The sequence below is a fragment of the Heteronotia binoei genome, chromosome 3 (genome assembly GCF_032191835.1).
Source record: "Heteronotia binoei isolate CCM8104 ecotype False Entrance Well chromosome 3, APGP_CSIRO_Hbin_v1, whole genome shotgun sequence".
Taxonomy (NCBI): Eukaryota; Metazoa; Chordata; class Lepidosauria; order Squamata; family Gekkonidae; genus Heteronotia; species Heteronotia binoei.
This window is the reverse complement of record NC_083225.1, coordinates 45,379,097-45,391,326: the sequence shown is the minus strand read 5'-3', so window position 1 is coordinate 45,391,326 and position 12,230 is coordinate 45,379,097. Positions and strand designations below refer to the sequence as shown.

The 12,230-nt window shown below is 41.2% G+C and overlaps 1 protein-coding gene across 2 annotated transcripts in view; it reads left to right on the top strand.

Annotated features, from left to right (window-relative positions):
* Positions 1-7,853, top strand: part of EFNB2 (ephrin B2) — a 73,438-nt gene extending 65,585 nt beyond the window's left edge. Inside the window, exons 3-5 of one of the 2 annotated variants that reach the window (XM_060233690.1) lie at positions 1,020-1,112; positions 1,849-1,962; positions 4,255-7,853. In XM_060233690.1, the coding sequence (XP_060089673.1) occupies positions 1,020-1,112; positions 1,849-1,962; positions 4,255-4,637 (590 nt within the window). In that variant the 3' untranslated portion in view covers positions 4,638-7,853. The remainder of the gene's footprint in view (positions 1-1,019; positions 1,113-1,848; positions 1,963-4,254) is intronic. The other variant, XM_060233691.1, reaches the window with a different exon arrangement.
* The last annotated feature ends 4,377 nt before the right edge of the window (positions 7,854-12,230 follow it).

The window sequence follows — 12,230 nt, the reverse complement described above, 5'->3', positions numbered from 1 at the left end:
CAAAGCAGCCTTTTTTTCTAGGGGAGTTGATCTTTGCAAGCAGATCTCTAGGCACCACTTGGAGGATGGCAACTTCATAGCTTATCTCATATGAACCTACCCAACCCTTACAGCTATCTCCTTGCTTCAGACACCCCCATCATCAGATAATAGATAGGTAGGAATCTGAGAGAGGGCCTTTTTGGTTGTGGCACTAGAACTGTGTAATTACCTTTACAGTGAGATTCATCTGTGTCCTCCCCCCTCCATTTTTATTTTCAACTTGTGACTGGGCACTTTTTTGTGTCATTCGGCTTTCTCTGGTTGACCCTCCTTCCTGTCTTGAATTCTCATTATGTATATGTTTGTGTGTGTGTGTGTGTTGTTTTAAACATTAGTTTTATTATTTTCTAACTTCATTGCCCTTAGGGCCCTAATTGGGTGGAATGAAGAGATTAAAATGTTCTAAAAATAAATATCTTGAAAAGCTGCTTCTTACGAAAAAATTCTGTTCAGGCTCCTCAACCTAAGATAAATTCTTAGGAAAAAATTGAAAGAGAAAATGCTTCATTTAGAATCATTGCAAGCCATTTGTTTAACCTCAGTACCAAAGAGATTGCTGCAGAATGCGGGCTTGAAAAAACACACGCATGCCCAGTCACCTGCTCTTTGCTCTGCCAAGCCTGGCAGGACTCCTGTTCCTCTCCCCTGCCCTCACCAACTCTCAGCTTTTTGGGGAGTGGAACTATGGGTGTGAAGGGATTCTGCTCTGTCATCCAGTGTCATACCTGAAATAGCTATCAGGAAGAGAAATGCCTGGATAAAGGTGAAACTTGATAATATATTAAGGCATCACAGAGCCAGTCTTGACAATGTATTCATTCCCTTGGCTGTCAGAATTTTGCAGCTTTGTCTGGGTAAATATGAATGACATAAGTAAAATCTGGACCAATTCAATCTGCTTTTCAGGTGCTCTTGTTCTGATTCATTTCACCTGCTGATATAAAAAATGATTTTTGATTTGTTTTATTTTCAAACAGCAACTTCCAATGGATCACTGGAGGGCCTGGATAACCAGGAGGGAGGGGTGTGCCAGACAAAAGCCATGAAGATCCTCATGAAAGTTGGACAAGGTAAAGACCACCTGTTGGTTTCATCCAGCCACTTTGATCAGCAATCCCCGCCGCCTGCTCAGCCCCCCTCCAGCTTCTACTAAGAGGGCAAAGCCTATTTTTATATACCTTACTTCTGGACAGGTTTTGTAGGAGAAGTGTTAATATGATCAGATCTCTTCATTGAAGAGCTCTCTCATCCATGAATGACACATGCTCCAGTTATTCTTGCTTGTGTGCTAAAAATTAAACGTGCAGGTTTACAGTTCAAAAATTATTTAAAACAAACAAAAGGGACAGGGAGCTAATGTTTCCGTGGTTTGCTTGTTATGGATCCTGGCCAAAAAAGAGAATTTTTTTTGTGTTCATCGTCCTTTTTTACCATCATACAAAGATAACCTATTGTATAGTCCACAACCTCCCCAGGAAAAAAAAAATTCTTTCTAATTAGAGGTTGGTTAGTAGTCAGTCAATTTGCTTGGCTATACTGAAATGTCATCTGCAAAGGTTTCCTGCCTGTTTCAACAACCTCCTTCATTTTCTACCAATGGGCCTCATTATCTAAACCTCAGAAATAACTAGTATAGCAAACTTTTTTTTTTTTTTGCTTTAAAGATGAAAATTACACTCTCGTATCTCCTTGTACGCCTACATAAAAGATCTTGTGTTCAAAGCCGTTCATGCCTCATGAAAATTGATAACCGGCTTATAAAGCACATTACTGTTAGTTTGTAGTGAATCATTTGTGTTCTTTCAGTTCCCAATTCTGGTGGGTTCCCAAATAATGCTGATCCAACTAAACGCCCGGAACAGGAAGCTGGTACCAACGGGAAAAGCTCTACAACAAGTCCCTTTGTAAAGGATCACTCAGGTAAACAGGACAGCTTTTAGATCTTTGAGGAGATTGTTTCAAAGGCTATTTTTTTCCCATACATTTTCTATAATAATAGTTTATTAGATGATTAAAATAATCATTTGCACAGGGAGGCAGATCAAAAGTGTGTGTTCTGATGCACCAGTATGTGGGAGGTCAAAGATGTTTACTTTGGCGAAACCAGGGCCTTCTCTTCATTATAATTTGACACTTAAATTTAATTGTTCCGCATGAGGATATTATTGGCTTGCAGAAATGGGCATTGATCTAAACAGTTTGATAACTGTAGGGGCTGCCTTGCTAGAGGAGGGGAAGCTTTTATGATCACTGGCCGCAGTCCAGCACAGAGTTAAGCACTCTTAGCTCCTGCTGATTTCAGAGGCATTTAAATATCTTAACTGTGTGCTGGATTTTCGCTGCTGTCTCTTGATGCTGTTATGAAGAACTTCCTGGTTAGCACTTTATAAGGCTTGCTTTAGTACATGTTATAATTACTGCAGTAATCTTTCGGCTGATCACATCTTTGCTCTGTAACTCGTATCAGCTCCGTAAATGACTGATCTCATTCGTGGATGATTATAAGGTGCCTGTTTAAGCCTCCAGAATGAATACACCCCTTTTCCCTTTCCTACCATATACACATACTCTAACATCAGCTTCTTCTCTTTCCTTTTCTGGTTGGATCTGAACAAGAAAGAATATACTAGATAAGATGGGGCGGGGGGAGGGAAGAAATACTAAGCAGTTTTTAAGATCTCTTGCAAAGCTATAGTGGGTGTCAGTTGACTTCATGAGTTCTCAGTGGTGTTTTCACATTTTTCCCAACATTATTTGCTGCCATGCTAATGTCTCCTGTGCTTGGGAGTTATCAAATAGCAGCTATGCAACTAAGGTTACCACATGTGAGGAAGGGGGCTTGCACGCATTAATTTAGCCTTTGTGACAGTATTCCATCTTGACATAAGAATCCAATTGCAGTGAAATGATTTCAAAATCTCCTCATTGCTCCAAATTTAATTAATTAATCCAGCAGCGTGTGACCTGCTGATCTGTTTGTGTCATTGTTTTCTGCTGTTATGGCTTACGCCCCTGCAACTACATGGGAATCTTGTTGTCCCCCTTGCTACCAGCTATGTTCAGCACACATAAGTGCTGTCCTTTCTAATTCTAGTAGGCCAAAAGGTCCCACTGGATGGGTTCAAAAGCTCAAAGGGAGATTCTTTTGCCACCTTCACACATAGAAGTTGTTTTCTGTGTCCTGGCCATAATGCACCAGAGCTAGGAATCTGTTGCACTATGGTTTAGGAGGGCCCTGGCACTTTTGCGGATCAGCTGACCCCCCCCCCCTCTTTGTGTCAATCATAGTTCTGGGATTTATGAAGCACTCTTTTCTGCCCTGGATGATAGGTTTGTTCCCTAAAAGAAACTGCCACCGGGCCCTGACCTGGATAAGCTCATGCAAGCCTGGTCTCATCAGATCTCAGAACCTAAACAGGGTCAACTGTGGTTAGTACTTCGATGGGAAACTTTTTAAAATACTAGTTGGGAGGACAGGGGCAGGCTTTATTCAGCCACCTCTCTGAATATCCTCCAGGCCCCCAGTAGGGGTCAGTCACCAGAGGTCTCCATGACTTCCAGGTGCAGACATACCCCCCCCCCCTCAAAAATATACAAAAAGAGAGAGAAAACAACCTGCCACCAGCAAGAGGCCAGACCTTAGCATGAGACTCCTGTTTTGTTATTTCCCTGAATGCACAGCAATAAACCCCCTAACATTAGATGGAACTAATTCAGATTTTGGAATGTTTTCATCTGCCTTCCATCCCTACTTTCATGTCCTGTGATCTGTTGCAAAGATAGAGGTTAGTTGAAATTAGTGTCTGAAAAAGAAAGTGGTAAAGGCTAGTCTGCTGCATTTTTCATTTCACTGTCTTGTCCCTTTTAACTGCTTTAAGCTGACCAGCATCTGTTTAACCCTGGCATGCATCAAAGACTGCCTTGTCAGTGCCTGTCCTTGCTGTTGATGAACGATGAGAGATGAAAAGGAACACAAGTGTGGTTTAGGAGCATCATAAAAGCAAAAAAGCAACAGATGGGAGGCAGGCTTAATATGAACAGGCATACTTTGACTGGTTGTATCTAGCTGTCTTGCAGGGTAATTGATTTGTCAAAGTTCACTTTGACAGTTGAGTCTTTCAGTACTGCAGAGTGGTGACGGGACATGATTATTTTGAGCTGAGCTTTTTGTCTCTCTTTTCTCTCCCCTCCTCTGCCCAATCCTATTCCTAGGTTCCAACACAGATGGCAGCAAGGCTGGTCATTCCAGTATCCTTGGTTCAGAGGTGGCCTTATTTGCAGGGATAGCTTCAGGGTGCATCATATTCCTCATCATCATCATCACACTGGTGGTTCTGCTGCTGAAGTATCGGAGGAGACACCGGAAGCATTCGCCACAGCACACGACAACTCTGTCGCTCAGCACATTAGCCACCCCAAAACGCAGCGGGAACAACAACGGGTCTGAGCCTAGTGACATTATCATCCCTCTGAGGACTGCAGACAGTGTCTTTTGCCCCCACTATGAAAAGGTCAGCGGCGACTATGGACACCCGGTGTACATAGTCCAAGAGATGCCCCCTCAGAGCCCAGCGAACATTTACTACAAGGTCTGACAAATGCTCGGCATGGTACCTTTGGGAACTCTTTTCTGGCCAAATGCTATCCATGACGGGGTTGGGTTGCGATGAACCCCCATGCAGGTTACTGGACCAGGTGTGGCGGAGGGAACAGCAAGGCCCCCCTCCCCACCCTGTTACAGAGAGATGGACAGCTTCTCTAGTCTGTAGAATTCCTGTCTTGGTGGACAAGCTTTGGCTTGGGAGCTGGAAGAATTTACATAGAAGATACCCATACCAATTGCTGTACATTCATCACCTTCTAAGTCATGTGCTGCAGGTGTTCAGGCACGTACAAAAAAAGAAAAAAAAGAGAAAAGCCCAGAGAAGATGAAGCAATTCACGGATGATAATGGTTTTAGGCATTCTGGGAAGAAGCCTTAACTCATCCACCTTGAAACGAAGCCCAGTGACTCTGTGTGTGTGCTTCTCTCTAAGTGCTTATGGATTTGTCATACAGAACCTTGGCTTTTAAGTAAGACTTTTAATCATTTTTTTCTTGCTTTTAGTCTGTCCCCGTATTGCATTTTACTTCACTTAGGTAGCATTCTTCATACACGAATCATTTCTCTACACATCCTGCATTGCTGTTGGAAAAACATAAAATGTTTTTTTGATATTCCATATTCCCATCCTTTTCTGATAGCAGCCTCAGTTGAATGGATAACACTCTGGGAGAATTTGGGCTTGCTAAAAAAGGAATCTTCCAGCTGAAAGTTAGCTTGTCAGCAGAGTCATATGTAAGATGAGGTGGTGCGGTGTGGAGAAGTGAGAGGGGTAGAGCTGATTGACTGCTGCCGCTTCTGAAATCAACTGGACAATGCCTGACAATTTAGGTAGCACAGCACTTTGGAGTTCTAAGAGGCAAGCACGTTCGGGGATACAGTAACGACAGTCAGTGGGTTAGGGCTGCACTTGAAAGATGCCAAGGTTATTCTCAAGTTGCAGCATATAGGAGAAACTAGTTCTCTCCCTCAAAGTAGGACAAAGAGAGGGGAAGTCGATGATCGTGCCTGGAAGACAAGACAGCAGAAGGCCATTGGTGATATATTAGGGGCAGGACTACTGCGGTACTGTACCAGCAATAAGATGTACAGCTTTGAAGAAGCTGGAGCAGAATCTTGGCTTGCTTCAGATGACACTTGGTTTTTAAAAGCAGGCTCAGCTGCTATAGTTATCACATTTTAACTAATGACAAGGGGAGAAAAACTGTTTGAAAAAACAGCAACATCTGACTGAGAGGGGGAAATTACAAGCTTAAACTGTCAAGAGGGCTATAATTCCATCTCTTTAAAAAGAAAGGAAATTCAGATCTCTTTTTTACAAAAATTATCAGGGTTTTATTTTTCCTCCATTCAAGCCTTTTAACATTTCTAGTTTCCAGCAGTGTATTCACAAAGTGATGTTGTCGTGGACACTGCTGTTCCTGGGGTTGTTCTTTTTCAGAATTAAAGCACATATGGTAAACTGCTTATGGTCCATAAAAAATGCAATACATTCAAGACACAAGAGCAGGGGTTAGGGAAAGGAAGGTATGTCTTATTTATAATAGGTGTATAGAACCCAAGGGATATAAAGTAGCAGATTTTGTTATGATTACTAATATATATATATATCTATATATATAGAAAGAGAGAGAGAGATTGCACAGAATCTATACCAGAAGATGTGAAATTCATCTGTGGCAGTAAAAATTAAATCTTAAAATAGTCAGCATTAAAGCAAAACAATTTGGGCAGCTTCTTCTGGGAAAGAAATAGCTTCACTCCGAAAAGAACAATACTGAGAGGAAATATAAAAATAACTAGGCCCTCTAAAGCTATCTTTCATAACAGTAGACTAGGAAATACAAGCCCCAAAATACCACAAAGTCAATGTTAAGTGCATCATACATTTTAACAACAAGATAATTCTGGTAGAGTTCCCCCCCATGTTGTGTCCTCCCCCCCCCCTTGCCTTATGGGATGGAATATTCCAGCTAGTCACAAATAGGAGAGTTCCAGTGTAAAGTTTCTGCTTGAAGCATGGTAGTTGTCCTCCCTCCAACCTCTACACCCTGGGGGAAAGAAAAAAAATCTACTTATTTATGTGCTATGCAAAATAGATGTCTTTTCACATAGTCCTGTTACCATAGTAACGCTTCACTTTCTGGACTGGAAAGAACATGTAACTACAGCGTTTTAAGGTTCTCAAACCTCCACTGAGCACGTGCAAAAATGTACTGTCACAGAAATGATTACTCTCTGTATTTTCTGAACCTGAAAATGTTGATCCGAAAAAGGGAGAGGGGGAGAGGAGGGTGGAAAGGAAGCAGGGTTCTGTGGGAGGTTACCATGGTAACTAACTACAATACAGATGTAGTTCTTTCCTTAAAGCCTTCCTCTCTGTGAATCCATCCATGCAAGATTTTTTCCCCCTTGTAAGTCATTAAGATTTTGTTTTGGGGGAGGGGAAATAATGGTGGGCCTGATTTTTTTTTTTTTTTTTTTTAAACCAACAATATGATTAAACGGTTGGTTGTATTCTGATTATATACTAAACTGGTCCGTGGGGGATTAGGAGATCTGGACAAATCAATGGGGGAAAGAGCACCCTACAACCAACTGAGGGGGGGAGAGAAAAAAGAACCCCATGTATCTGTGTTGTGTCTCGTGCAGAATAATGACAATCTTACCAACTGTTCCTTTGGTAGGTGTGTTGGTTCAGCTTTGAGAAGTTACTGTAAATGCCTTGCTTTGTGTTACCCCTTGATCACTTAACTTTTTGGAATTTGCACCATCCTGTCTAAAGAGTGAAGATGCTGTAAATAAATTCAGATTTACTGTATATGGATTTGGGGTGTTACAGTAGCCTTATTCACCTTTTTAAAGTAAATATAAAATTAAAAATACACATGGAAAACAAGAAAAAACATCTTTTCTTAACCAGATTGTGTATATAGAGCAACATTGGTTTTTTATAAAGTCTAAGCAAGATGTTTTGTATAAAATCTGACTTTTGCTATGTATTTAGCTACAGCTTGTTTAAAGGCAGTGTCATTCCCCTTTGCACTGTATCCAGGAAAAAAAAAGATATGGTATAAAAAAGGTTGCCAAATTGCTGCATATTTGTGCTGTAATTGTGTACCATGAATATTTATTTAAGAATTCCTTTGTCCAGTTTGTAAGTAACACAGTATTATGCTTGAGTTACAAATAATTTTCTCTCTCTTTTTTTTAAACTAGACTGTCATAGATTTGAAATCTGCTTTTTGTTCTCCATTGCAGTTAGCCCCTCCCAGAAAACGAAATCTATGAAAATTCACATTCCGCATCTGTTTCAAACTGAATTTGTTCTTTTAAAAAAATAAAATATTTTTTTCCTATGGAAATAATGCCTTCTGTGGGTTTTCTTCCCTTCTCCACGCCATCCCCACTCCCACTTCAGTGTTCGGCCAAAGAGATGGTGAACACAGTTTTTGCCCAAACTTTAAGGGAAAGAGTTTCCTTTAACTCAGATGTTTAGTGTGATGAACTAGACCTGGTTAGTAACTGGGAGAGCGAAGTGCAAACAGTACAAAGCAATGGTACTCTTAATCACAGTTTGTGAGAATGGACCCATTTCCTTGACTCATTGGAACACAGTGCAAAAAGTCCAAGCCTATATCCTGGCCTAACTCAATAAGGCTGTACAAGTACCTTTCTAGGATGTCGGGATCCGAGAGGGAATTAATTATCTGGCAAATCCTCAGAGAGGATGACGCAGTTCTTTAATGTGTCTCAGAACTTTTAAACAACAGGATGTGAAGCAAAGAGTTGGTTGATTTCCCCTGCTGTAGCCCTTTCCCCTTGTGATGTATTTGGTGTCCTGTGTTGTACTCTGAAAGGAGCTAGGAGTGGAAGGAAAATGCTAGAAGAGAGAATGGTTTCCACATAGGCTACATAATGAGAGTCAGCAATGTGAATTGAGCTTGCCCTGACCCCAAGTAGAAACTGTAGTACATACTACTAGAGTCAGACACTATTCAAACGTTGATCTTCACAGAGTTTGTAAACAGTCTCCACAAGAACAGGACCCAACAGTTTCAGTGCTTCTCCTTCCAGCAGCACAGAAAAAGAGAATCAATCCTAACAGTCCTTTTTTTTAAAAAAAAATCTAAGCAGATACACCTGTGTATTTTTTCCTAAGATGCTGAAGTGAATAAATTTGTTTTCTTCCCTTCAGGTTACAAGATGGACATGTCAAATAAGGTTTCTGTCTCATGCTGTAATTTATGGTTGTACATTTTGAGCGTTCATAGACAAAAGGCTTATTTTCTCTGGTAAATGTCGAAATTTTTTACACTGAACAAGAAGAAAACTAAGTAATAAAAGCAATGGAGACGAAAAATGGCAATGCATTTCTGTTGCTGGCATAAGAATCTACCCTCACTCCCTTGTAAAGGCTCAGTGATTAAGATTGTGATTGCGCAGGACATGCAATAGAGAATCATAGGAAAGAATTACACTTAAAACTAGCAAAGGGTGAAGTTTAATGTGAAAAGAATGTGTACTTCAAGTACTTCTATGAAATTTCTACTTCAGTCCTTGTGATAAAATCCCAAATGGCAATATAATACTATTAACAGTTACCTAGCATGGAATGAAGCTGGAGAAGCTGGGTTCCCATTCTTGTCAAGCTGTACAACAGACATTATCAACAGCTTACACAAGGAAAAACTCCTTCACAGCAGAATCTTGACCTATATGCACTAATTTTTTTTTAAAAAAAATGACTATAGAAAACGGAATACAGGATGTTTTGGAGGGAGAGCTGTGCTAGTCTACTGTCACCAAACCACTGAGGAGTTCTGCAGCACCTAAAAGCCCTAGGCTGATGATTTTGTGTGATTTCAACATTCATCAGGATTTTATGGCTTCTTTGGTTGCCCTGGACTTTTCTACACATGCAGTTAGGGCTGCACTGTAACAAAATGTTTCAGAAAGATGTTGTGGTAAAGGAATAAGGGCTGTGGACTATACTACTATGTAGAACGCACACTGTCTGTTGATGTAATTATAATCCTACAATGTAATTTCTGCATTGTTTTCAGATTTTTGCAACCCAAACTTTATGGCTTTGTTTACTGGATGCCCCATAGTGTTGATTGCATTTGACTTTCCCTGTGCAATCCAATTTGAGTCTCCATACAAAAACTGGACTACTAACAACTTTAATGAGCCATCAGGCATGTGCAGCTGAGGCTATTTTTAATGTCAACAGTTGGAGAGGGTGGAGACGGGCTAGATACCAGTGAGGCCTTATAGGGCCTTGCTTGTGTCATAAGCATGGGTTGAAATGTATAGCACCATGAGGTGACTGCCACAGTGAGGGATGTGAAAACATGGAAAATGGCAACAAACTCACTGTACAATATAACTTTAATGATATCTAGGGAAGATTGTGTGATTGTGCACCAATTCTCACTTAATAAACCTACTTCTTGTGATGTGGAAAATCTTACAGAGCTACCAAAGGCTACTTCTGTAGTATCACCCCCATTCACCTGACCACATGAACAAAATGTCGTGTTCATCCAAAGTACTCCTGCACTTGATGAACGCTTAGTACCACCCAGTTTTTTTATTATCTTTTCGTTTCATATATGTATTTGTCAGGGTTGTCTTCATATGTCTATCAGCATCAAAACTGAAATCATTGACTGATTTCACACTCACCTCACGCTGCTCTCACATTCGTCTTCTCAGTGCGGTTTCCTTCCGATTTCCCACTATCCCCCCAGGACTGCAGCAAGGATCAGCGTTTTCACACAGCAAACAGAAACTGGTTTTTAGCAGTTTGTTTGCTGCATGAAAACGCCTATCCTTGCTGCAGCCCCAGGGCAGATAGTGGGAAATCGGAAGGAAGCCACGCTGAGAAGATGAACGTGAGAGTGGCATAAGGTGAGTGTGAAATCGGTCATCATCATCATGTTATCATCAGTCATAATCAGATTCTGAGATCCTGACCACATGTCAGTGTTACCCCATATCCTCTCTAGATCAACATGATCAAATGTGTATGGCAAGTTCAGTGCTGGGATCTTCAGTTCCAGACATGTATGGTCTGATTTGGATGCAAACCACAGCATGCAGAGAGCCAGTTTAAGCATCTCTCTTCCATTTTCCCACTGGAAACAGCTGGTGGCATTTGACTTATTGGGGGACCAAGGAGTACCATCAGTAGACTTGGAGCCCCCTGACAGAGCAAAAGGCAGCCTTGTTGAGCCATTTCAGGTTTGGGGGAAAAAGTGGTTCTGAACCAAATCTATTCCATTGTTTTTTATTTACAAAATTTGTATTCCACCTTTCTTCCCTTGCAAGGCAGGTAGCAATTTAAAATAAAATGATAAAATTGCACTTTAAAACCATCAAAATCACCTCCCCTACCAAAAACCCACACACACATTAAAGCAATTAGAATGAAGTTGAAACATACAAAACACTGAAATGACCTTTTTGGAGCAGGAACTCATAGGAACACAGTTCTGGCTGGCTTGGCATCAGGGTGTGTGGCCTAATGTGCAAATGAGTTCCTGCTGGGCTTTTTCTACAAAAAAAGCCCTGAAAACAGTAATTAAACATTGGTTAGGAAAGAGGGGTCATTGGCAGAATGCCAAATGAGACAAAAACATCTTTAAGCACTGGTGGAAGACAGCAACAGAAGGGGTTAGATGAATCTCCCTGGGAAGAGACTTCCAGCACTTTGATGCCATGACTGAGAAGACCCTCTCCAATATGAGCCTGGATTAAATTCCCAGCCCTGAACTCACAACACACATTTGATTGTGCTGACTGTAACAGGTAGTTAGACCTGAGAAATAAGCCTAATGGAAACTACAGCGTATCAGCATCCTAAAGGACTTTTCATAGATCATGACATGTCCCTGGAAGGGCGTTACTCTCTACTGGTCACAATTTACTGGTGATCCCTGGCCCTAGAGAAGTCCAGATGTCCTTGACAAGAGCTTGACAAGGACCCTTTCAGTGCTGGCCCTGACCTGATGGAACTCTCTGCCAGAGAGCATCAGGGCCCTGTGAAATCTTTTACAGCTCCACAGGGTGTGTAAGAGAGATGTTCCACCAGGCTTATGAGTAGGACAGCGATGGTTGCCGAGCTGGCACATCCCTCCCCTGCCTCAACAAGCCTCCCCCTCCCCCCCGATGCTGCGTCCGTAAGTCTAGATCAGAAGAATATTGATAGGACGCCATCAGGGTTTTTGAGTTAATTTTATTGGTTTTATATGATTGTATTAGTAATTCTTGTACATTGCCCAGAGGGGCAATTCATTAAATTGAATATATGAATGAATGAACGAACGAACGAACGAACGAACTGGTTCTCATGCTGTGGATTTTGATATTTTAGTTGAGATACAGTCAATCTAGGTGTATTTCTGTACTTACTGAACCTGATGGAATAGAATTTGTCCATTTAAGACAAAGGCTCCTTTCAGTCCCTTTGCACAAAGGGCAGCTGAACTGAGATTAAAGAATTAAGTCTTCAGCCAACTGTAGTTGTCATACCTGAATATGGCTGTCTTAAAAAATCAATAAATGGCACCTTTAAGAC